Source organism: Camelina sativa, chromosome 11 (genome assembly GCF_030686135.1).
Source record: "Camelina sativa cultivar CO46 ecotype springtype chromosome 11, ASM3068613v1".
Classification (NCBI taxonomy): domain Eukaryota; kingdom Viridiplantae; phylum Streptophyta; class Magnoliopsida; order Brassicales; family Brassicaceae; genus Camelina; species Camelina sativa.
Window position 1 is genome coordinate 13,804,844 of NC_141890.1, and position 25,700 is coordinate 13,830,543.

Genomic DNA, 25,700 nt, shown 5'->3' on the forward strand with positions numbered 1-25,700 from the left:
TAATGATGCAAATATGGAAACTTTGGGGCAGATTTGTAAATCTTCAAAACTTGTGGGAAAACTTCCAATTTGTCTTGTGGATACTGCATCGATCGACACCATTACTTGCATCGGTCGATGCCTTCTCTGAATTCGTCTCCCAACTTTGCAGCTTCAGCCTCAATGCTTGATTAAGCTCCAAATCTTCCTATTTTAGCTCCATTAAGCTCTCATCCATGCTAATTCCTATAAAGACTCAAAAGTCTCTAAAAATACCAAAAAGACTCTATAAATAAGACTTATATCATGGCTAAAAACACCTAAAAACCATGATATATCAGAAAACGTTGGTTTGAAAACATCATTTTTGCCAAGCCAAACCATTGTCTGCTCCCTGATTCAGATTCCGCTGTGAATACAAAGCCTCCTCCACCTCATTAAGCAGAGCAACCCGGTGTCTCCGACGGCGACGACAGGCCCACTCTTCAGCCAGAGTACTCCGCCGTGAAATCCCCAAATCAATAAATCCCCTTTCCCCCACCACCTCATATAGTTTGCCCATATCCGACCATCTATGAAACCAAAATGATGTAGTCTCCCCATTCCCTACGACAACCTTACAAAAAGAAGCAGCCAAACCCTGATATTTAAGGGGTTTTTTCCAAATCCATGAACCCAGACTTGTAGTCTTTATTAGACCAAAAAGATCCCTGTTTTAGTAAGTTCGCCCGAACCCACTGTACCCACAGTGAGTCTCCCTGAGAAACTAGCCGGCCATATACATTGTTGATTTCTCCATACTAATCTGTAGTCCGGAATACTTAGCAAACTCATCAAAAACGTCAATGATGCCTTTTATTCAGCGAGGACGACCATCAGTAAGAACCATGAGATCGTCCGCAAAGCTTAAATGAGTTAAACCAAGATTCTGACAACGGGATGATAACCAAAAACCCGTTCGATAAGACATCCATACAAATCACGAATAAATACGGCGATAGAGAGCAGCCTTGGCGAAGTCCTCGTGTACTTCTGAAAAAGCCAGCAAGTTCACCGTTTACCTGGACCGAGAAGGAAGCAGTAGTAACACAAAGCATTAGCCAATGAATAAACAAAGGCGGGAACTGCACATCCGTGAGAGTTTTGGACAGAAACAACCACTGGACATAATCAAATGCCTTAGAGATATCAATCTTAATAGCACAGCGACTAGATATAGAGTCATTATGATAGTCCTTCACCAATTCTGTTGCCAACAACACATTTTCGAGCAATAACCGATCCTGAACAAACGCCGACTGATTTGGAGAGACAAACTTCAGGAGAACTATTTTAAGTCTATTGGCGAGGATCTTAGAGATAACCTTATACAACACATTACAACATGAAATAGGTCGGTAATCCTTCATTTGCCTTGCTTCCGAGGTCTTTGGTATGAGAGCAAGAATAGTGGCGTTTAGACCCTTAGGCAGAAAACCTTTTGCGAAAAAAGATTGAACAGCTAAAACAACCTCTTTACCAACCAAAGACCAGGTTGCTTTATAGAACTCAACAGTGAAGCCATCAGGGCCAGGAGATTTATCATTAGGCATGAAAATTCCTCAACCGGATGCAGGAGATTTATCATCAGGGCCAGGAGATTTATCAGTTTGGTTGTTTGTTGGAGACTCATGTGAAAGAAGGTAAGGCTCTTACGCTGGGAAATAAATTGTTTCCGGACTGGTCGGTCATGAAAAACTATGAACATAGTAGTCGAGGTCGCATATGGGTGCTTTGGAGAGGAAACGTGAAGGTGGATCCGTTTTACAAGAGTGAACAGATAATTACGTGTTCGGTGAAGTTAGAGGATCAATCGGAAGAGTTCTTTTGCTCTTTTGTGTATGCTTTGCATACGATGGAGGCAAGGAAAGCATTATGGCAGGAGCTAAGAGATCATTTTGCTTCCCCTTTGTTCTAGCATAAGCCATGGGTTCTTTTGGGTGACTTTCATGAAACTCTTGATATTGGAGAACGTTCTCGAGTTGATAGTAGTCCATTGATCACAGCGGGGATGCGTGATTTCCAAGCTGTTGTCAATCACTGTTCGTTGGTGGATATTGCTTCTCATGGACCCCTTTTCACTTGGTGCAACAAGCGGGAAAATGACTTAATTCTCAAAAAATTGGATCGGGTCATGGTGAATGCAGTGTGGGACAATTTTTTCCCACATAGCTATTCTGTGTTTGCTGCAGGGGGCTGTTCGGATCATTTGAACTGTCGCCTTAAGGTACAGGGAAGGGTTGAGCCTATTCAAAAGCGTAGACCGTTTAAGTTTGTTAATGTGTTGGTTGAAATGGAGGAGTTTCTGCCACTTGTGAGTAACTATTGGCGCGAACAGAAACTCTGTTTTTGTCTACATCCACATTATTCCGTTTCTCAAAGAAGTTAAAAGGGCTCAAGCCCCTGTTGAGAGGTTTAGCGAAGCAACAGGTTGGGAAATCTTGCGCGTATGAAGAAGGAGGCTTTCGACAGCTTATGTCAGAAACAACAAGCTAACTTGCTGAATCCTTCTCCGCAGACTATGGCGGATGAAAATGTGGCTTATACGAGATGGAATTTTTTAGCTAGTCTGGAGGAGAAGTATCTTAAATAGCAGTCAAAGCTGCATTGGTTGCAGGTGGGAGATAGTAATAACAAAACCTTTCACAAGGCGGCTTCATTGAGGAAAGCACACAACATTATCAAAGAAGTGCAGTGTCCGGATGGACGTGTGGTAGTGAAAGAGGATGACATTAAAGTAGAGGCAGAACGGCATTTTAGGGAATTTTTACAAGCTATCCCCAGCAGTTTTGAGGGGGTTACAGTGGAAAAGCTGGAGAGTTTGTTAGTGTACCGTTGCTCTGAGGGTGACAGTCACGCACTTACGAGAGAAGTTTCGGGGGATGAAATTCAAAAGGTCTTGTTCTCCATGCCTAATACTGATTTATCTCAATGTTGAGAACGATTGCTATTGAGAATTTGAATTTTAGTATCTCTTCTCTATGGCTTCTTCTTCTGGCAGCCGGAGATACGACGTTTTTCCGAGCTTCAGCGGCGAAGATGTCCGCAAATCATTCCTCAGCCATCTTCTCAAGGAGCTTAACCGCAAATCAATCAATACATTCATCGACCACGGGATCGAGAGAAGCCGCCCGATCGCCCCTAAGATTTTATCGGCGATTAAAGAATCAAGGATTTCAATCGTCGTCTTCTCTAACCAGTATGCTGCTTCCACCTGGTGCTTGAATGAATTGGTTGAGATCCACCACTGTTCCAAGGAATTGGATCAAATAGTGATTCCAATTTTCTACAACGTTGATCCTTCCGAAGTTAGAAAACAGAGCGATGTATTTGGCGAGGTCTTTGAAGAGACATGCAAGGGAAAAACAGACGATGAGATACAAAGGTGGATAAGAACTCTCACTGATGTGGCTAATATGGCTGGAGAGGATTCTCGAAACTGGTATTGTTTCGAATATTTTGTTTGATTAGGCTTAAGACTGCGATTGTAGAGTGTTCCTTGTTGACTATTTGAGTATTGATTTTTTTTTTAGGTGTGATGAAGCAAACATGATTGAAAAAATTGCCAATGATGTTTCCAATAAGCTCATAACACCACCATCGAGTGATTTTGGTGATTTTGTTGGTGTTGAAGCTCATTTAGAGAGATTGAATACATTGTTGTGCTTGGAATCTGAAGAAGCTAGAATGGTTGGGATTGTAGGACCTTCGGGGATTGGTAAGACTACCATTGCAAGAGCTTTGTTTACTCAAATCTCTACTCAATTCCACCATTGCGCTTTCGTAGCTTATAAAAGAACCAACCGAAACGACTATGGCATGAAGCTGTGTTGGGAAGAACGGTTTTTATCAGAAATTTTATGTCAAAAGGACATCAAAATTTTGCATTTAGGTGCGGTGGAACAAAGGTTAAAGAACAAGAAAGTTCTTATCGTTCTTGACGATGTGGATGATCTTGAGATGATAAAGACCTTGGTGGGACAAACTGGATGGTTTGGATTAGGGAGCAGAATCGTTGTGCACTCAAGATAAGCAGCTTCTCAAGTCTCATTGTATTGATCTTATTTATGAGGTGGAGTTCCCATCTGAAAATCAGGCTCTGCAGATGTTTTGTCGATCTGCGTTTGGTGAAAACTCTCCTCCTAGTGATTTCATGAAGCTAGCTGGTGAAGTTACAGTCCTTTCCGGAAATTTTCCTTTGGGTCTATCGGTCTTAGGTTCTTCTTTAAGAGGGAAGGACAAGGAGGAGTGGGTGCAGATGCTGCCTAGGCTCCAAAATGGTCTAGATGGTAAAATAGAGAAAACTTTAAGAATTAGCTACGATGAGTTAGATAGCAAAGATCAAGACTTATTCCTTTACATTGCGTGTTTACTCAATGGTCACAAAGTCAGTTATATCAAAAAATTGATTGGAGATAGTGTTAACATTGGGATTAAAATGCTTGCTGACAAGTCCCTAATACGTATAACACCACTGCATAAAACAGTTCAGATGCACAACTTGCTACAGAAGTTAGGTAAAGAAATTGTTCGTTCAGAGTCTATTCACAATCCTGGAAAACGTCGATTCTTGGTGGATGCTAAGGATATTATTAATTTATTTACGGAAAACACTGTGAGTTCTTCTGCATATGATTGACATGTCTAACTCTATATGGAAAATTTCATAGAATGTTTCTTAAGATATTGTCTTTCTTTTGGGGGGATTTTTTTCAGGGTACAGAACATGTGTTAGACATATATTTTAACACATCAGAAATCCATGAGCCAGTGTTGATAGATGAACATTCTTTCGAAGGAATGCGTAATCTCCAATTTATAAAAATTTACAAGGAGTGGTCACGAGAGACTAGTGAAGGGGTATTGGATTTACCTCGAGGCCTCGTTTATTTTCCCCGTAAACTCAGATTGCTATATTGGGACGAATTTCCATTGAAGGGTATACCTTCTAACATTAAGACAGAGTCTTTGGTTAAGCTCACAATGGAGAATAGCAAGCTTGAGAAGCTGTGGGAAGGAATCCAGGTACTTTAATGTTTTTGTTTCTTACTCTCAACCAATTTTACTTAGCTTTTACATTGTAGAAATTTCTATTAATGTTTACATTTAGTTTTATAGTTTTAAAGGTTCATTCAAAATTATTTTGAATTTGTGGTGTTTCTTTTGCCGTATTTTGTTTACAGCCACTTCGAAATCTCAAGAAGCTAAGATTGGACGGGTCTAGAAAGTTGAAAGAAATTCCAAATCTTTCAAAGGCCATAAATCTCGGGAAATTGAATCTTTGGGGATGTGCATCTTTGGTTACACTTCCTTCCTCGTCTATTCGAAACCTCATTAAACTTAGGAAAGTGACCATGGAGGGATGCATAAAACTCGAGACTCTTCCAAATGACGTCATCTTGGGATCTTTTGATTACCTCAATCTCAGTGGATGCTTAAGGTTGAGAAGTTTTCCAGGGATTTCAAGAAACATCTCGGGCTCATTCTTAAAAGAACTGCAATAGAAGAAGAAGATTCTGTCAGCATTGAGAATATCTGTGGGATCACTAACCTCGATTGGAGTGGTTGTCCCATGAGATGTATGCCTTCCAACTTTCATCCAGAATATCTCGTTGAACTCACAATGAGAAATAGCAAACTTGAAAGGCAATGGGAAGGAGTCCAAGTATTTTTCTCTAAAGTTTCATAATTAGGTTTTGTATTCAAGTTTGTCTCTTTTCTTCACCTCAAATTTCAATTAATGCATTCTTTTCTCAATTCTGCTTTCAGTCGCTTAGAAACCTCGTGTATATGGATTTGTCAGGAAGTGAAAACCTGAAAGAAGTTCCAGATCTTTCAGAGGCCATTAATCTTGAGAGATTGGAACTCAACGATTGCAAAAGTTTTGGTTTTTTTCCCTTCCTCCATTGAGAATCTCAATAAACTCAAGGTGTTGCGCATGAGTGGATGTGCAAAACTCGAGTTTCTTCCTACTGATGTCAACTTGGTATCTCTCAATAATCTTAATCTCAGTGGATGCACAAGGTTGAGAAGTTTTCCTCGGGTTTCAAGGAACATATCAAGGCTCTTTCTAGATGGAACTGCCATAGAAGAGGACCAAGACTGTTTCTTTATTGGTGAAATTTGTGGGCTCACTGAACTTGTTTGGAGTGACTGTCCAATGAATTATATGCCTTCTATTTTTCACCCAGAATATCTCGTTGAGCTCACAATGCCAGGTAGCAAGCTTGTGAAGTTGTGGGTAGGAGTCCAGTTAAAGTTATCGTAAAATCTTTGCTAATATTATTCAGCTATATGATTTGTTTGACCAGCAGACTTAGTTAAGAGTAGATTTTTTTTAGTAAAGCCTTATACTATGGCAAGTTCAATAACCTTAACATAATTGCATTACAAAAATCAATTAACACCAAAATTTGCTAATTGATAACAGTATGTTTTATTTCTGTTTCAGTCGCTTAGAAATCTCAGGAAGATGGATTTGTCAAGAAGTGAAAACCTGAAAGAAATCCCAAATCTTTCTAAGGCCACCAATCTCGAGTATTTGGATCTAACCGAATGCGAAAGTTTGGTGATTCTTCCTTATTCAATAAGGAATCTCAACATACTGAAGAAGCTGAACATGAAAGGATGCACTAGGCTCGAGGTTCTTCCAAATGATGTTAACTTGGTATCTCTCTATCACCTCGATCTCAGTGGATGCTCACGGCTGAGAAGTTTTCCTCAGATTTCGACAAGCATTTCACTGCTCTATCTAGACTACACTTCAAATGAAGAAGTTCCTTCTTGGATTGAGAATTTCTATGGGCTCACTACTCTAATGATGCGTGGTTGCAAAAGGTTAAAAAACGTTTCTCCTAACGTTTTTAAATTGGGAAGTCTTACGGTGGTAAACTTTTCAGTTTGTGGAGGAGTCACAGCATTAGGTAGTGCAAGTATGGTTGCAACAGTACAACTAAATCCTCCAATAATATATCTATGTGGCGAACGCTTTTACTCGCCGTATTCAATCTTAACAGTGTGTGCAAAGAATTGTGAATCGCTCCAGATTGTATCTCACTCCTTCCTCAATCCAATGAGTGGTCTTGAACTCTATAATTGCTTTAGTTTGGATCACGATACGCGGGAACTCATCATACAATCGGATTTCAACTATGTCATCTTACCTGGTAGAGAAGTGCCAACATATTTCACGCATCAAGCTGGTGGAAGTTCCCTAGATATCTCTTTACCTCAGAGCTCTCTTTCTCAACAAAATTGGGGATTCAAGGCTTGCATCATGCTTGAACCTCCTACTGAGCCCAATGATCGTTCTGGAAACATCGGAGTGCGCTGGTACTTCAGAGGCAAAAGCAGTGTACATCATTTTTACGTTGACGTGGACTCATGTAAGGTGGATCATGTTACATTTAAGGTCTAACATCCTCCTGTGCTTTTTCACTACCAAAGGAAGACGAAAAGCCCAAGTGGCTAGAGATTCTAGCAGCATCATCTGGAGATGGAGAAACATTCAACAGTCGTACACCGCATCCTTTTATCCTCTCGAGCGACAAGGGACAAGTTTGCGTGCAGCGGTTAGTAAGAAGCGGAAGCTGGTATGCCTTTTGGATCAAAATTATGCCAAAATCAATACCATAGGGTGAACTATTTAATAGAATGCAGATTACATCAGGAACATCTGAAGAATGTTCGAACTTACCAGACCAAATAGTAGCAGACAGGGTCTTTGTGGCAAGAACCTTGGGCTTATCACAGGTTCTGTCTGAGTCATCTGCGTTCTCAATTCCACGATGTTTTTCAAGACTACTACTTGGAAGCGGGCTGGATCCACGAGTCAGAAGGAAGAATTTGATTCCTTCATGAAGGACATTGAGAAAGACAACCCCGAAGCTCGGAAATGGTTAGACCAATTCCCTCAAAATCAGTGGGGACTAGTGCATGATGATGGTCAGAGATATGGAATCATGGAGATAGATACAACATCTCTGTTTGCAGTTTGCAAAGCATTTGGTCTGGTTGATCATGTAGTGACAGGTTCCATGTTGCTTCTATTTGATGAGCTGAGATCCTCTTTTGACAAGTCTTTTAGTTGTAGACGTAGTTCACTTAACTGCGGCGATGTGTACACCAAACCTGTCTTGGACAAGTTGGAAGAATTCAGGACATCTTCCGTGACTCACTTTGCAACGCGTTTCAGGTGGCAACTCCATCACAAAAGGATGAATGGATAGTTCTGCTGAGCAACTGCACCTGCTCGTGTGGCGAGTTTCAACGCTGCAAGTTCCCATGTTTACATGCTCTAGCCGTCTGCAAGAAGCTGAAGTTCAACCCTTTGCAGTATGTGGATGACTGCTACACTCTTCAACGGTTAAACAGAACTTGTGCCGCCACTTTTTCTCCTGCTCCAGAAATATCAGCTTGGCCAGAAGCTTTTGGAGTTCCGAGATTGCTTCCTGCTGTAGTTCGTGTCGTTAGGTACCAAACGCAAAACAACTCCCCACGCTACTAAGAAGAAGAGCTGAAAGATGGATTTGAGTTGAACCGAGGAGGGCATTTTGGTTGATTATATCAACTGATCAGTTATTATGTAGTATCTTTTGATGTCTGAGAAGTAAGAGTAATCCAGCTCAGGTTGTATAACGTAATTTGTTATCTACTTTTTCCTTGTTGGATAAGCTTGAAGAGGAAGACTTCCTAATCAAGTTATGATTAGAGAAGATAAAGTTCAAGAGAAGATAAGCTCAAATAATATTTAGGAGTTATCTAAATATTGGTGTTTTCCTGATAGGATTAGAATATGTGTTTTGATATAAAAAGCTAGGTTGAGTTGTGTTGAGTTGTGACATAAGCTATGAGTTTTGAGAGAGAGTTTGAGAGATTGTGTTTAAGAGATTGAGAGACACCAAAGTTTTGAGTTATTTTCTTTGGTGATGAATAAAGAGAGTTATTCTTTATTATAAGTTCTTAAACCATCCTTACAAACTAGATTTGGTATCAGAGCAACATGTTCGGTGATCGTGAGAGAGAATTATGATGGAAGTTGCCATTGTGACTAAAAGAAGAGAAGGAAAAGCTTCTTCGATTACAATCAAAAGTATGAGAGATATTAATGTTATCAAAAAAACAAAGGAGGAAGGAAGAAAAGATCTTTCAGAAGGAGAAGAAATTTCAAAATCTGATTTAGAAGAAGAACAAGAAGACGACCTTGTTGAAAGCTACAAGGAAGTTCGTGAGGCACTGATTAATATTGGAAAGGAGAATCAAGTTTTGGTAAAAGAAAAAATCCGCCTTGATTCACTTGTTGAATCACTGCAGAATGAGTTGAAGGATGAGAAGAAAATCAATCAAAGGAGTCTGACATTGATGCAAGACAAGCTGGCTCTTGCTGCTAAAGTAGACAATCTAGAGAAGGATTTACGTAATGAAAAGGAAAATATAGCCCGACTACAATCAGAGCTTGATCAACAATACAAGAAGATTCACATGTTTGCTAGGACTAAAAAACTTGATAAAATCTTGAGTTATGGAAGAACAGAGAAGTCTAACCGAGGATTAGGTTATATTGGACAAGAAGGATCTAACACAGGACAAATCAAGTTTGTGTCAAGAGGTGTCGCTCAACAAGTACAAGACAAATCAGAGAGTAATACAATAAAAAAAAAACTGGATGTTACTTTTGTGGAAAGAAAGGACACATAAGAGCTTACTGCTACAAGTACTGGGAAAAAGTATACAAACTTAGACGTCAAGGAAAATTTTCGTAGAATGGATATCGTAGTCAAATATGGGTAAAGAAATCTGATCTGTATGCATCAAAAGGTATGTCAAGAAAATCTGATCTGAATCAGGATACATCAAGAAGGTCAGGAAGTACAGGAGATTTTGGATTTCGGTGCAATATGACAATTGTGACAAAAGAACATGGGGCTACTAGTAGTGGATATTCTCGCTATATGACAAGAACTCCTACAGCAGCACCTATAACTGCAGCAAAACCTGCAAGAGAAAATGAGAGCATGACAGGAAGCATCGGTGATGAAAAATTTGCTGGAAATTACAAAGCATTGTATGAGCATTGGCTTAAATTGATTGAGGAAAATTCAGTGCTGTCTAAAGAGAAAGCCATGTTAGAGATTCAAATTGTTAAAGCACAAAAGTATGCAATAGAGAAAGAAGAAGAAGCATTACAAGTTAGAATCGGACTTCAAGAAACTCAAAAGAATTTCTTAATAGTGGTACAGACAAATTGGATCATCTTCTGAACATTGGGAAAACAGATGGACATGGTCTTGGATTCAAGGGAAAGCCTTCAAACTCAGATTCCTATTTTGTTTATGGTGGAAAAATCACATCTGCAACATGAGCTGCTACAGAGACTACAACTGGTACAGAGACCGTGAATCAATAACAGATGAAGAAAGGAAGGAGATTTTTCGATTGCTTGGAAATTTGGGTCAATGTCTGTTGAAATTAAATCAGTCCCGGAAAGAGTACAAAAAAGAGGAGTTAAAATTATTGTGTAATGATGCTTCTGAGAGACAGAGGATCTCAAAGATCCTTTCGGAAATTGATGGGAACGTGTGTTTGTGGACCACTAATCCGATTGGAAGGCTTCAAGAAGAAATTGTTCGCAAAGTTCATATAAGCGAATAAAGAGATCGTGTTCGTATCTTGAGTCTACAGCTGCTGAAATAATAAGAAAAAAGAGAAGAATTTGAGGCTTGAAATTCATGTTGTGTCATTGCTTGGATTAATGTGTTATTGAGACACACAATCAATGATGATGAAGAAGAGAAAGATATGCGTGATGGTGATAAATGTTTGATCAAAAGAAAAGAAGAAAAATCCTTTCGGAGATCATTACAGAAGTGTTCTATGGTTACTAAAATGAGATTTGAGATAGAACAAAAGGAGAAGAGTTTTTCACAAAAAGGACGTGACACTACCAAAGTTTCACACAAGCGAGATTCGAGAAGTTGTTCAGAAGGAAGTGGTACCTAGTATGAAGTTCCAGCGTGGTTGTGAGCTTCTTAATATCCACTAACTGAAGAAGCAACTCCAGGTAACTCCCGTAAGTCAATGACCTCGCAGAAAAGAGAAGAAAAGATTTAGGTGAGTTCATTATGTGAGGTAGATTCATGTGAAAGGAAGAAAAACAAGTTGTTTACACAAAGAGAAGGAGAAATGGAGTTACCTGTGGAGTTCTGAAGCTTATGAGAAGGAAATTCTAAGCTTCAGGTGGAGTGTCTAGTGGTAAAAGAATCCGAGGAAGTGGATTAGTTAAGGTTCTGGAATTGCAATAAGGAGATATTGGAGCAGCAAAAGAACACGGATGGTGATTCAACGGAGAAGCTGCCGAGAAAGAAAATCAGGGAATCAAGAGTCAATATTTCATACTTTAAACAAAAAAAAAAAAAGAGCTGGTAAGAGGAGCTTGAGAATACCTGAGAGTACAGAGGGTAATGGTGATAGAGGAATCACCGGAGATACAAGGATTTGTGGTAGAAACTTGCATCTGATTTCACTAGCAAAGAAGAAGATAACGTGTCGTATATACACCGCAGGTACCATTTTAATGGGTTCATGGAGTTACCTAGAGGAGTTTTTGGAGCCGTGAAGGAGAGTGATCGGTTCCAGGTGAGTTTCTGTGAGGAGGATAGTGAAATCAAAGACATGATTTCACGGGTTTATGAAATCGTAAGTGATAAAGTGTGAAGGAGATGATCACTGTTTCAAAGGTTACCAAAGCTCATCAAAGAAGAAGAAGAAGACACGTTTGTTCATCCGAGAAGCTGTCAAATGAAGAATCAAAATTCTGAAAAACTTCAGAAAATTTGTAATCTCAGAAGAAATCAAACTGAAGTCGTCATAGTAGAGATGAAGAAGAGTTTGATAGGTACCGGAGTTGCAGAGATCAGTATTCGGTTTCGCCATGGAGGAAGAGAAAAACGGCGGCTTCGTCGGGTAAAGAGAAGCCTTAGAGGATTCTTAGGTGTTGGGTGTAGAGTCGGAGAAGTCTCCGGTGAACATGGAGGTGACCGGAGTTGTCGTCGTCAGAATAGCGTTCAATTTTTGGTCATTGGAGAAGAAGAGTCTCGTCGGATCGTCTCCATCGTTGGAGAAGAAAGAGAGGAAGAAAGGTTCATGGGCTGGACTTGTGAAGAAAGAAGTTGAAGTTGACAAAAGCGAGATTGTGAAGTTATGGGCTTTAATCACATTTCCTGGCCCATTCAAATTAAGCTTATGGTATTCTCTTCTTGGACTAAAGAGATGTTCGCCCAATTCTGAAGCATGTATCCAAGTCGGCGATGACTTGATATTAAAGGAAGAGGGACAAAGCAAAAAGACAAAACGCAAGCATAAGAGAGAACAGAGCCGTAAGAAACACAAAGAAAGAGACGGTGACATTTTCTGGATGAGAGATCTCATTGGTGTTGAAGGTTTGAAAAAGATAGACTTCAAGGTTAAGAGGGAGAATGTTGGATAAGCTTGAAGAGGAAGACTTCCTAAGTTATGATTAGAGAAGATAAAGTTCAAGAGAAGATAAGCTCAAATAATATTTAGGAGTTATCTAAATATTGGTGTTTTCCTCATAGGATTAGAATATGTGTTTTGATATAAAAAGCTAGGTTGAGTTGTGTTGAGTTGTGACATTGTGTTTAAGAGATTGAGAGACACCAAAGTTTTGAGTTATTTTCTTTGGTGATGAATAAAGAGAGTTATTCTTTATTATAAGTTCTTAAACCATCCTTACAAACTAGATTCCTCTCCTTCTTTACGAACTCTTTCCCAATTAACGTCTCTGAGGTATAACTTCTTTAACAAAGTTTTTTATCTGCAAATTGAAGAAATCGAATAGAAAATAAAAATTTGATTTATAGATTTTGTAAACAAGAAATATAGATTTTGGGACATGAACGTTAAGTTTAGGCGGGAATCTTGAACTTTTGTTTTGAACGGACTAAACTCTAATGGGCTTCGTTCTTTCGGCCCAATTGTACTTTTCGAAATGTTTATATTCGTGAGCGAGTTTTTTTACTTTCTCTGAAAAATCCAAGCTTTTGGTCTTCATCGGCGTCACATCACCGGAAGAAACGGTGAAATTACTGCTTTTTTCTGAGAAATCCAAGCGTTCCCATTTCGAAAAATTCCCCCCTTTTTATTTTCCAGGTGCGCCATTAGCTTGAGTATCAGTGTTTAGGGTTCATGTTTTCTGAATGGGTTTATCTGTTTCTATCCATAAAATGCTTTAGCCTTCCTTTTAGATATGGAGTTTTGGGTTTTTGTATGTTACGAGTTTAGGCCTAAAAAGTTTCTTTGAATTCACTGCAGGACTGTTGTGCTCATGGCGATGGAAACCTTGAGAGAAAAGGTTACGGTGTTGTGTTACTCGAATGGTTCTATTAAGTATGGTCCTGATGGCGTATACTATGAAGGATCTACGCCTAAGAAGATCAGAGTTAGGGGTAAGACTGAGTTAAGCACATTTTTGAATGGCCTTTATCCAATTTTTGGATTAGATGAGCAGAGATCAAAGATTGAAATCTTTGGTAGGTTTACCTGTCGTTGTTACACTACATATCTCTACGTAGTACCTTTCCCCGTGGTGAACGACTCTAGTTTAGAGGCTATGCTTGAGGTTCCAAGCAATCATCATTCTATTAAAGATGTGGAGTTGTATTTGGAAGTGAAATCGACATCTAATGGAGTTAATGATCCTGCTGCTTGTTCATCTCCATTGGAGAGTCCGGTTAGTTCCTTGAAAAGACAGAGAACCCAACATCCGCAAGTAGCTACTGGTTCTGTGACACATCCTCCATCTGTTTAATTATACCATGGGTTAGAGGTTCAGGGATTGGATACCAATAACGGGTGAGCAGATGCTGCTTTTAGAAACGGTAGCACTCATGGAGATGAAGATAGAGAAATGATGGAAGCAAACTCAGGTTTGGATGGGGTGGAGCAGGTTGTTAATTTGACAGCAAATAATGTGTCAGATTTAGAGGCATCAGCGAATGCGGGCTTAAGTAAAGGTGAGGAGTCAAGTGCTTCAAATCCGTAGCCTCTGTCCAGTTTGTGGGTTGATGATCCTGAGTTGCGTGTAGGGTTGTGTTTTAAAGACAGAAGTGTGTTTTGGAAAATTTGGCGACATGCTTGAAACTTCAGAAATGCAAGCAGCAAAACAGGAAGTGATCAAAAAAGTCTTTGGAGATTGGGATCGGAGTTTCAGAGTATTACCCAAATTGATGGATGCGTTTCACTCATCTTATGGGCTACTTGTGGACTGGCAATACGATCTTTTTCCAAATCCTGAATTTGCATCCTTTCGTGGTGTGTTTTGGGCGTCCATCGAAGGTTTTCAACACTGTAGACCTCTGATCATAGTGGACACTAAAGACTTGAACGGTAAGTACCCTATGAAGTTGATGACTGCCTCAGGAATGGAAGCTGATGATTGCTCTTTCCCGCTTGCATTTGCGGTTACCACAGAACTGTCTTCAGGTAGTTGGCGTTGGTTTCTCACTGAAATCAGAAATCAGAGAGAAGGTGACACAAAGGAAAGACAGTCATTTGGCCTCATCTCCAGTCCCCACCCGGACATACTCGCTGTTATTAACGAACCTGGGTCCCGTTGGCAAGAACCCTGGGCTTATCACAGGTTCTGTCTGGATTATTTCCGCTTCAGGTTCCATGATGTTTTTCAAGATGACTACCTGAAGAGCCTTGTGGAAGAGGCTGGATCCACGAATCAGAAGGAAGAATTTGATTCCTACATGAAGGACATTGAAAACAAGAACTTAGTAGCTCGGAAATGGTTAGACCAATTCCCTCAAAGTCAGTGGGCTCTGGCTCATGACAGTGGGAGAAGATACAGAGTTATGACGATCGAGACAGAAAATGTGTTTGCAATTTGCGAAAGCTTTCAGTCTCTTGTTCTGCCAGTGACAGCAACCGTACTGCTTCTGTTTGATGAGATGAGATTGCTTTTCAACACGGGTCTTTGTGATAGCAGTGGTTGGGTTATCCGCGGAGTTATGTACACCAAACCCCGTCATGGACAAGCTCGAAGAGTTAATGACAGATTCCATCACTCACGTTATAATGCCGTTAGAGAATGATGAATGGATCGTTCGGCTGAATGAATGCACCTGCACGTGTGGTAAGTTTCAATCAAAGAAGTTTCCGTGTTGATACATATGAGGCCCATCATGTTCCGATCCTTTATCAATACAAGAGAAGAAACAAGGCCCAAAAGATTGACAAGTGATGAGGTGGGAAAGTCTAGAAGCTTCAAGAAATCCTTGAGCAGTGAAGCGGTAATCATAGGAGTGAGTCATCAAGGTTAAGCAGGTTACTATGGTTAGGAATAAGGACGTTGGGTTAATTAGCTGTCACTTGGCTATTAGCACATGGTCTAACGACATTGTCGTGGATAAGAATAAAGGAGTAGTATAAATGTAAAAGGGGAGGAAAGGAAAAAGGGTATCAAGAAAGTGGTAGAGGATTGTAAGGTAGGAGGGAGAGACTCCTTATAATAAAACTCTGGTCTTGTTTACCGTTATCTATCAACAAAGAAATCTCTTTTACAAATTGTGTTCTTTACAAGTTTTACTAATCTAAACTTATCAATTTGGTATCAGAGCAGTGCCATTTTTGGGAACACGTTTTCGCTATGCCAACAAAGAAAATGGATGAGCTTGAAAAGATGGTTACGGATCTGCAGAAGGATGTTCAAAAGATCACCGCGTTGGAGGAGGACGTTCAGGGGATGAAGAAACAACTCGAAAAACTCGACGTGATGGAGAAACAAATGGGGAAGCTCGATATCTTAGAGTTGATCCAGAAAAGGTTAATGGGAGAAGAACGAAGGTCATGGGTCACGGATAAGCCTTCCGGAGAAGAAAACCCAGCATCAGAGACAACGATCAACCCCACCAACGTCGTTCAGCGTCTGTTCACACCAAGCCAAGAAACGGCGACGGTACAGACGCAAGTCCAAGGTGGAACCTCCGAGAAGAATGAACCACTAACAAGGAAGATCGAGATTCCTCTGTTCGATGGAGAAGGGGCAGAGGGATGGGTGCAGCGGGTGGAGCAGTACTTTGAGATGGAGGAGTTTACGGAAGAGGAAAAACTCAGGGCTGTCCGAATGTGTTTTGATGGCGAAGCGTTAACCTGGTACCGTTGGGAGCGAGATCGAAACCCATTTCTGAGTTGGGAGCAAATGAAGGATCGAGTGTTGGAGAACTTTGCGTCAACCCATGATCTGTGTGCAGGAGAAAGATTGTTACTACTAAGACAGGACGAGTCAGCCGGAAAGTACTGTAAGGAGTTCATCGCGCTAGCTTCAAACGCGCCGGAGCTGTCAGAAAGGGTTTTGGAGATGACGTTTATGATTGGACTCAAACCTAAAATCCGGGCGGGAGTTAAGATGTTCGAGCCCCGGAGCCTTAAAAAAATGATGGAGATGGCAAGAAAGGTGGAAGAGTGGTCCGACGAAGCAACGGAGGAGGGTTTGTCGGGAAGTGGCAACAAGACGACGTTGCGAACCGTGGGGGAGAGAAGTACCATACGTGGCAGTCAAAGTTTTACTGGGGGGGGGGTATTTTCGTCCAACCACAAGACGAATAACTCTCATGAAAAACAAACGACATCGTCTCGTCCTTTGGGGGAAAAACACATGTCGCAGGATAAACCTAGTGGTGGCCGCCGACCGCCTTACCGGCGACTGACAGATGCGGAGGCGAACGAGAGAAGAATAAAAGGGTTGTGCTACCGCTGTGACGAACGATTCCACGTGGGTCACAAGTGCCGCCTGAAGGAGCTACAAGTGTTGGTCGTTGGTGAGGAAATGGAGGATGTCGGGTCCATGATTGATGGAGAAGAAGGACAGCAAGTTGACGGGGGTGGCGCAATGACGGAATGTGCCGTAATATCTCTGAATTCGGCTGTGGGGATTTCGTCCCCAAGAACCATGAAGCTGAGGGGAAGAATTAGAGGGTGTGAGGTAAAGATCCTGATTGATAGCGGCGCTTCGCACAATTTCCTCTCACAGAAGATGGTTCACTTGCTGGGCATCACAACCCGCAAGACTCAGGATTATGGAGTTCGAATGGGAACAGGGCTAACAGTAACCGGGACTGGAGTATGTCGGGAAGTAGCCCTGGAATTACCAGGTTATACTCTTATCACTAGCTTCTTACCGTTGGAACTAGGAGGAGTAGACGTAATCTTAGGAATGTAGTGGTTGGAGACTTTGGGGGATATGACCGTAAACTGGAAGGAGCAGGTGATGCGTTTCTTCATTAAGGGGGTAATTGTCACTGTCAAGGGAGACCATAGTCTAGCCAACACAGCTGTATCCTTCAAAACCCTATGGAAAACACTAAGTCAGGAGGAGGAGGGCATATTGGTGGAGTTTAGAAGGGTACAGAGTGAGGAAAAGGAGGGTTGTGCTACAACACCAGCTAAGTACAGAGCCCTACTTGAGGAGTTTGCGCAAGTTTTCGCAGAACCAAAAGGCTTACCACCTTCACGGGGCAAGGAGCATGCAATCACACTTAAGACAGGAACAGAACCGGTGAGTGTCAGGCCGTTTCGATATCCTCATGCGCAGAAGGAGGAAATTGCGAAACAGATTGCAACAATGTTAAAAGCAGGGATCATAAGGGAAAGTGGGAGCCCTTTCTCCAGTCCTGTCTTGTTAGTGAAGAAGAAAGACGGCAGTTGGAGATTCTGTGTGGACTATCGCGCGCTCAACAAAGCTACTGTTCCTGACAGCTACCCAATTCCCATGATTGACCAGCTGTTAGACGAACTACAGGGAGCTCGAGTGTTCTCCAAGCTTGACCTGCGTTCTGGCTACCATCAGATTTTGGTGAAAGGAGAGGATGTGCCAAAAACAGCTTTCAGATCACATGATGGCCATTATGAATTCTTGGTTATGCCTTTTGGGCTAACCAATGCACCCGCCACATTTCAATCATTGATGAATGACGTGTTCCGGCCATTCCTACGACGTTTTGTGCTAGTGTTCTTTGACGATATACTAGTCTACAGTAAGACTGAGGAGGAGCATCAAGAGCATTTGCGGAAGACCTTGCAAGTTCTTCACCAACAGGAGCTGTTTGCCAACCACAAGAAGTGTCAATTTGGGAGCACTCAAGTAGAGTATCTGGGACATGTGATATCAGCAGAGGGAGTGTCGGCTGACCAGAGCAAAATAAGGGCCATGAACGAATGGGGAGAACCGACCAATATCAAGGCATTACGGGGGTTCTTGGGGTTAACAGGATATTACCGCAAATTTGTACGAGGTTATGGTGAGATAGCTCGTCCTTTGACAGAAATGCTGAGAAAGGACCAGTTTGTCTGGACAGAGAAGGCAAGAGAGGCGTTTACAAAGTTGAAGACAGCTATGGTAACAGTGCCTGTGTTAGCTCTTCCAAACTTCCAGGAGACTTTTGTGGTGGAGTCAGATGCATCAGGAACGGGGTTAGGGGCGGTCCTTATGCAGAAGGATAGGCCTATTGCTTACTACAGCCATGCTTTGACAGAGAGGCAGAGACTCAAATCAGTATATGAAAGGGAACTCATGGCCATCGTGTTCGCAGTACAGAAGTGGAGGCATTACTTATTGGGACGACGTTTTGTGGTAAGAACTGACCAGAAGAGTCTCAAGTTTCTGTTGGAGCAGAGGGAAGTGAATATGGATTACCAAAGGTGGCTTACAAAGCTGCTCGGGTTTGAATTTGACATTCACTACAAACCGGGGTTGGAAAACAAGGCGGCAGATGCTCTCTCTCGCAAAGAAGTGGCCTCTACATTATTTGCTCTGTTGGTTCCTGCTGCAATACAATTAGAGGAAATTTGTTCTGCAGTGGATAAAGACCCAAACCTGCAGATTATTGTTCGTGACTTGGTAAAGAATGCAGACTCTCACCCGGATTTTTCCTTGGTCCGAGGACGACTGCTCAGGCAAGGGAAGTTGGTGGTCCCTAAGACGTCTCCTATCACCGGATTAATTATGCGAGAATTCCACGATGGCAAGATGGGAGGCCATGGAGGAGTTTTGAAGACTCAAAAAAGGATTTCTGATTTGTTCTTCTGGGAGGGAATGATGCAGGACATATGCCAACATGTGGCGGCATGTCAGGTCTGTCAAAGATACAAATACTCGACACTGGCTCCTGGAGGCTTACTTCAGCCTTTGCCCATTCCAGAGAAGATTTGGGAGGACATCTCCATGGATTTCGTAGAGGGGCTGCCAAAATCTGGAGGCTATAACTCAATACTGGTGGTAGTGGATAGGTTGTCCAAGTACACCCATTTTCTGAAGCTGAAACATCCGTTCACTGCCACAGAGGTGGCTCACTTGTTCATACAGGAGGTGATCAAACTGCATGGGTTTCCCCGGACGATTATCTCTGATCGGGACAAGGTTTTCACCAGTTATTTCTGGAAGGAACTATACAGATTGGCAGGCACCAAACTGTGTTTCAGTACCGCGTACCACCCTCAAACCGATGGGCAGACAGAAGTGACCAACCGGAGCCTTGAGACTTACTTGAGGTGTTTTGCAGGAGATAAACCAAGAACATGGGCACAATACCTAGCTTGGGCTGAGCTGTGTTACAATTCTTCTTATCACTCAGCAATACAAATGTCCCCATTTCAGGCGGTTTATGGAAGAGAGCCTCCAGCGTTGGTGAAATATGAAACAGGCTCAACCTCGAATGCAGACTTGGAGAAACAGTTGCAGGAGAGGGATGCGACTCTGGCTATAATCAAAGGGCATTTGCACAAAGCTTAGCAACGTATGAAGGGGAGGGTTGATGAGCACAGAAGGGAAGTAGAGTTTGCAGTGGGAGACATGGTTTATCTGAAAATGAGACCTTACCGTCGACGTTCTCTGGCCAGAAGGATAAACGAGAAACTGTCAGCGCGTTTCTACGGACCTTACCGGGTGGAAGCGAGGGTGGGGAAGGTTGCTTATCGTTTGAAGTTGCCACCAGAAGCCAAAATTCACCCGACGTTTCATGTGTCTCAGTTGAAAAGAGCAGTGGGAGGACACGTGGTAGCAGCATCAATTCCGGAGCAACTTACTCACGACGGAGTGTTACACGCGGAACCAGAGGCTGTGATAGGTTCACGCATCCATCCTGTGTCAGGACAATCTGAAGTTTTGATCAAATGGAAAGGGTTGCCGGATTTTGAATGTTCGTGGGAGTGGAGGTCAACTATCAAAGGGCAGTTTCCTCATTTCAACCTTGAGGACAAGGTAAGTTTTAAAGAAGGGGGTATTGATACATATGAGGCCCATCATGTTCCGATCCTTTATCAATACAAGAGAAGAAACAAGGCCCAAAAGATTGACAAGTGATGAGGTGGGAAAGTCTAGAAGCTTCAAGAAATCCTTGAGCAGTGAAGCGGTAATCATAGGAGTGAGTCATCAAGGTTAAGCAGGTTACTATGGTTAGGAATAAGGACGTTGGGTTAATTAGCTGTCACTTGGCTATTAGCACATGGTCTAACGGCATTGTCGTGGATAAGAATAAAGGAGTAGTATAAATGTAAAAGGGGAGGAAAGGAAAAAGGGTATCAAGAAAGTGGTAGAGGATTGTAAGGTAGGAGGGAGAGACTCCTTATAATAAAACTCTGGTCTTGTTTACCGTTATCTATCAATAAAGAAATCTCTTTTACAAATTGTGTTCTTTACAAGTTTTACTAATCTAAACTTATCACGTGTCTGCACGCTCTAGCAGTCTGCGAGAAGCTGAGAATCAACCCTTTACAGTATCTAGACGACTGTTACACTCTCGACCGATTATACAAAACTTATGCTGCCACATCTTCTCCTGTTCCGGAAGTATCAGCTTGGCCAGAAGCTTCTGGAGTTCCAACATTGTTTCCACCTGTCATTCTGCCACCACCTAACGTAACAGGTAAGTCCAATTGCAAAACTACTTTTCAGACTAGTAAGACGAAAATCTGAACCCGTTAGATGGATTTGGTACGAAACTGAGTCAAACCTGAAGAGCTTTTTTGCATGAATTCTGCTAACTGATTGGTGATTATGTAGTATCTTTTGACTTTCAGGCCTTTCGGCAAGTATGATTGAACCGGTTTTGGTTATACATCCTAGTGTCTTAACAAAGACATTTGTGTTGCTGCTTTTGTTTGTGAAAATCAACGAGAGTTTTGCGTTTTGCTAGTTTTGCATTTTGCTGTGCCCTGAGCTAACACTCGATTCATCCTGAATTTGATTTGACAGTCTTAATAAACCAAGAATCATGAATGAAAACTGAACTAAAATCGGTATAAAGATTAGTAGTTGCATTGTATTGTTTCTAATTTCAATATTAACTTCGAATTTACCAAAGGCAAGGATAAATTCAATACAAAAGATAGCTTTAGTCAACGCTAGAATTCAGAGCAAACTCAATTACTTATTAAAAGAAGGTTCCTTAGATTCATAAACAGGAAGTATTGTAGTGTCGTTATCAAGTCTGATATATCTTTCTGACGCCATTTGTTTATCTGTGTTTGTTTGATCTAGTAAATGACAAAACCAAGGAGCCTCCTAGTGATGAAGAGTTGAGAAATGCAGTTGTTGATATCTTGAAAGTGGTGGAATTTATGTGTCTCAGAAGATAAATTGATATCTAAGTCTAACAATAGCTTTGCTATTTCCCTGCCAGAATGCGTTCGCTGACATCCTCAAGCGTCTTGGTATGAGTTAAGATCAGATCGTTTTATTTTCTTCACCTATGAAGTTGTCTCTGCAACTTGTGTTGATTTAAACTGTTTTTTACAGCTTGCAAGTTCGAAATCGATCTCACCCCACAAAAGTTATCTATATAGGCGATGATCCAAAATGAGTTCCAAACCAAGCGGATGAGGAGTGGAGTGAGTAAGTGAGAAGAGATATGGGAATTAGCATGAGCTCCTTGGGATTCATTCATTCATGCCCAATTTAAACACCCTTTTTGGCTCTAGTAGGAAGAGTTAGGAATGAAGTTTGGTTCAGGTTTAACTGCGTTGCTGCTTTTGTATGTGAGTATTCAGTTATGTCAGGCTGCTTCAAAGGAGACAAGACAACTATCGGGAACCATTCCCTCCTTTAAGCGAAAGACGAAGTTTAACGAATTGCTTGATCATCTGTATCAAGTTGCTGGAGTAGATAGCAGGAGACTGAAGTTTGATATCCCACACAAACAATTGCAGAGTTGAAGAAGTGGTGGAAAGAGTAAATATGGCTATGAGCTTGAAACTTCAGATGTGCGAGCTGCAAAGGAGAAAGCTATGAAAAGAAATTTTGGAGATTGGGATCAAAGTTTTGAAGAAAAGTAGTAGGTTAGAAGTAGGTTTGTGTGAAGGAAAGCCCGAGTGGCAAGAAAACTCTGGGTACTTTGGTATCTCGAATGATGTATGGATGGAACCTCTGTTATTATCTATTTCAAGTTGTTCTAATTTATGATGCTCTCGTATGTTTAAATTGTGTTGTTTGGGACCAGGAAATGTTCGGCTTAAAGCCATAATCATGAACAAAATAAATAGTTCACTTGTTGATGTAATGCCTAATATCACGGGCACGTCCCAGTTGTGTCTGTTCATTGAACTTACTTATATAGATTTGTCTCTTATTCGACAACTAAACATAACAAATCATGTTTAGTTGACACAAATCTTTTGTTTTAAGCCGAACCTAAAATTCTTTAATTCAGTAATCTAATATTCAATATCCAACGTTATACAATAACCTAAATTTTTTCATATATATAATTTTTTTTTTTATGGTTGTGTTTTTTTTTTTTTTTTTAAACAGAGTTATACATGTTTAATAATATCTCATATATATTTATTATTATTTCAAAGATAATTTTACTTTTATTTGTAACCTAAACTTTCAAATTATTTCACTAATTTCAAAGCATTCCATAATCTTATTATATAAAGTTTGATATCAAAATTACTCATTAACGAGATCGTGACACGTGTCAATTGTATCAATAAGATATCGACATATGTCCAGATTACTGCTTAACATGATTGCGACATGTGTCAAATTAATGATCTTAGATTTTGACGCATGTCTAGGTTAATCGCTAGGAAAAAAAGTAAAAAAAATATTTGCCAAACAAAAAAAACACTAATCCAAAAGCAAAAAGAAAATATTTACCTATCACCGTAAGGAAATAGAGCATATATCTTATTATATAAAGATGTATATTAAGTGGTATCTCATATCAAATCAAAATCTTAAGTACGCTAGAAAATCATGAACAACAAAGAAAAAAATACAAATCATGATTTTAGTTATATTATTTAGTTAAATTTGATTTACTTATTAAAATTTCGTGATATTTTAAAATAAAATTTTTACTCATTAACGAGATCGTGACACGTGTCAATTGTATCAATAAGATATCGACACGTGTCCAGATTACTGCTTAACATGATTGCGAAATGTGTCAAATTAATGATCTTAGATTTTAACAAATGTCTAGGTTAATCGCTAGGAAAATAAAGTTAAAAAAATATTTGCCAAACAAAAAAACACTAATCTAAAAGCAAAAAGAAAATATTTACCTATCACCGTAAGTAAATAGAGCATATATCTTATTATATAAAGATGTATACTAAGTGGTCTCTCATATCAAATCAAAATCTTAAGTACGCTAGAAAAACATGAACAATAAAGAAAAAAATATAAACCATGATTTTAGTTATATTATTTAGTTAAATTTGATTTTTTTATTAAAAATTCGTGATATTTTAAAATAAAATTTTCTATATTATTTTGAGTTTCTTTTTTATTTATCTTTCAATTAAAGATATGTAAGATCTTTATTTATTTATTCCTTTTAAAATAAATATTTTAAATTTCTTATGTTGTAATATTTTTTGATTTTTTGATTTTAGTTTATATTTTATATCTATATATTATCTAATACTCCTATATCATCGTGGTTATAATTTTTTATTCTTTTAACTGTCGTTTAATTTCTCAAAATTTGTTGGGTTGGTCATAAACCTATGGCAATCGTGTAGATATTTTTTCCTCAGTTTTTCATCCAAAATATTTTTTTAATAAACAATTTTAATGGTTAAACAAACTGTCACTACAAATTTTAGTGGTGAAAAAAACTACATCAAAGTGAAAGTAAAGAGACAAAATTTGGTTTAATTTGCTTACCGAAATATTTTATAGGTGGTGTCATGGTGATAAAGAGTATATTTTAACAATAAAATATTTTAGGGTGTAAGAACATATTATTAGTGGTAAAACATAGAGTAAAATTATATGTGGATGCTAATAAGATGATGCTTTGATGGGTTGATTGCATATAAGACATTTTATGAACAAGTTGTTCGCAACTTAGACGATGATAAGGACTTTTATTCTATTTGTCTTATACAATTTTGGATATGAATCTACGTACTATTAATATTTGTTTATTTCTTCTTTTTAATATTTTAATATAATTCTTCTGTAGCATTTTTAGATTTTAGTTATATTATTTAGTTAAATTTGATTTTCTTCTTAGAAATTGGTGATATTTTTAAAATAAAATTTTCTATATTATTTTGAGTTTATTTTTTATTTTTTAGTTAAAGATATGTAAGATCTTTATTTATTTATTCCTTTTAAAATAAATATTTCAAATTTCTTATGTTGTAATAATTTTAGATTTTTTATTTTAGTTTATATTCTATATCTATAATAATCTAGGACTCTTATATCATCGTGGTTATAATTTTTTATTCTTTTAACTGTCTTTTAATTTCTCAAATTTATTGGGTTGGTCATAAACCCATTGCAATCGTGTAGATATATTTTTCTCATTTTTTCATCCAAAATATTTTTTGAGTAAACAATTTTAGTGGTTATACAAACTGTCACTACAAATTTTAGTGGTGAAAAAAAATTACGTCAAATTGAAAGTAAAGAGACAAAATTGATTTAATTTGTTCACAGAAACATTTTATAGGTGGTGTCGTGGTGATAAAGAGCATATTTTAACAATAAAATATTTTAGGGTGTAAGAACACATTATTAATGGTAAAACATAGAGTAAGATTGTACATGAATGCTAATAAGATGACGCTTTGATAGGTTGATTGCATGTAAAAAAAATTTGTGAATAAGTTGTTGAACGTTTTTAAAATTTGACAATAATAATATTCATAATGATTAATTTTTAAAAAATATTTTGGTGGTCTATAATTTAGCTTTAGGTTATTGTATGAATTGTAATAATAATTTTAAAATAAAAAATAGAAATTAAACTTCTCTCTAGCTAAAACTATTTATCTATTTATTTTCGGAAAATTTATTTCACTTACAAAAAATTATTTCTATATTTTTTAATTTTTTAATTTTATTAAGTAATTTTAAAACTCGCACGATGTGCAAATCCTAATCTAGTATAATTATAAATTGAAATTTAATTTTGAAATTTTAATATTTTTAGATTATTTTATTTCATAATATATACAAAACAAAACAAAACCACTCTTGAACAAATCGTTTCGCTCCACTTCACTCCAAGCCAAATGGTGGTACTCAAGGCCGGCACCTTATTCAATCCACATAGAAAACCAAAAAAAAAAATATATATATATATACATATTTGGTGAACTTTATTTTTAGTGGCCCATTAATATTCTCCTTAACAAAA

The 25,700-nt window shown here is 39.2% G+C and overlaps 2 protein-coding genes, 1 long non-coding RNA gene and 4 pseudogenes across 10 annotated transcripts; 6 read left to right on the forward strand and 1 right to left on the reverse strand.

Annotated features, from left to right (window-relative positions):
- Positions 1–1,588: 1,588 nt before the first annotated feature.
- On the forward strand, positions 1,589–2,956 carry LOC147933944 (uncharacterized). The gene is made up of 3 exons (XM_087472402.1): positions 1,589–1,879; positions 1,937–2,332; positions 2,636–2,956. The coding sequence occupies exons 1-3, from the start codon at positions 1,589–1,591 to the stop codon at positions 2,954–2,956; spliced, it is 1,008 nt and encodes a 335-aa protein (XP_087328528.1).
- Positions 2,872–7,570, forward strand: LOC104723410 (disease resistance protein RPP4-like; annotated as a pseudogene). Its single transcript, XR_015572418.1, has 6 exons — positions 2,872–3,460; positions 3,552–4,633; positions 4,735–5,043; positions 5,202–5,683; positions 5,788–6,282; positions 6,478–7,570. The product of XR_015572418.1 is annotated as a disease resistance protein RPP4-like (transcript).
- LOC147933945 (uncharacterized) lies at positions 5,375–12,166 on the reverse strand. 7 transcript variants are annotated; one of them, XR_015572419.1, is made up of 8 exons: positions 11,916–12,115; positions 11,759–11,807; positions 11,609–11,660; positions 11,460–11,539; positions 11,210–11,367; positions 11,013–11,099; positions 10,204–10,701; positions 9,690–10,011 (listed from the first exon to the last, which is right to left on the reverse strand). It is a non-coding gene; the product is annotated as an uncharacterized LOC147933945 (long non-coding RNA). The 7 variants fall into 7 exon arrangements; XR_015572424.1 differs by lacking the exons at positions 9,690–10,011; positions 10,204–10,701 and adding an exon at positions 5,375–5,513 and having other exon boundaries at positions 11,916–12,112; XR_015572420.1 differs by lacking the exon at positions 10,204–10,701 and having other exon boundaries at positions 11,916–12,166.
- LOC104727977 (uncharacterized) lies at positions 7,514–8,661 on the forward strand (annotated as a pseudogene).
- Positions 12,167–13,352: 1,186 nt separating the features above from the next.
- Positions 13,353–14,146, forward strand: LOC147933946 (uncharacterized; annotated as a pseudogene).
- LOC147933947 (uncharacterized) lies at positions 14,068–14,986 on the forward strand (annotated as a pseudogene).
- An 83-nt stretch (positions 14,987–15,069) lies between these two features.
- Positions 15,070–20,721, forward strand: LOC147933948 (uncharacterized). The gene is made up of 2 exons (XM_087472403.1): positions 15,070–15,175; positions 15,657–20,721. Exons 1-2 carry the CDS (start codon positions 15,070–15,072, stop codon positions 17,258–17,260), a joined length of 1,710 nt encoding a protein of 569 aa, XP_087328529.1. The 3' UTR covers positions 17,261–20,721.
- The last annotated feature ends 4,979 nt before the right edge of the window (positions 20,722–25,700 follow it).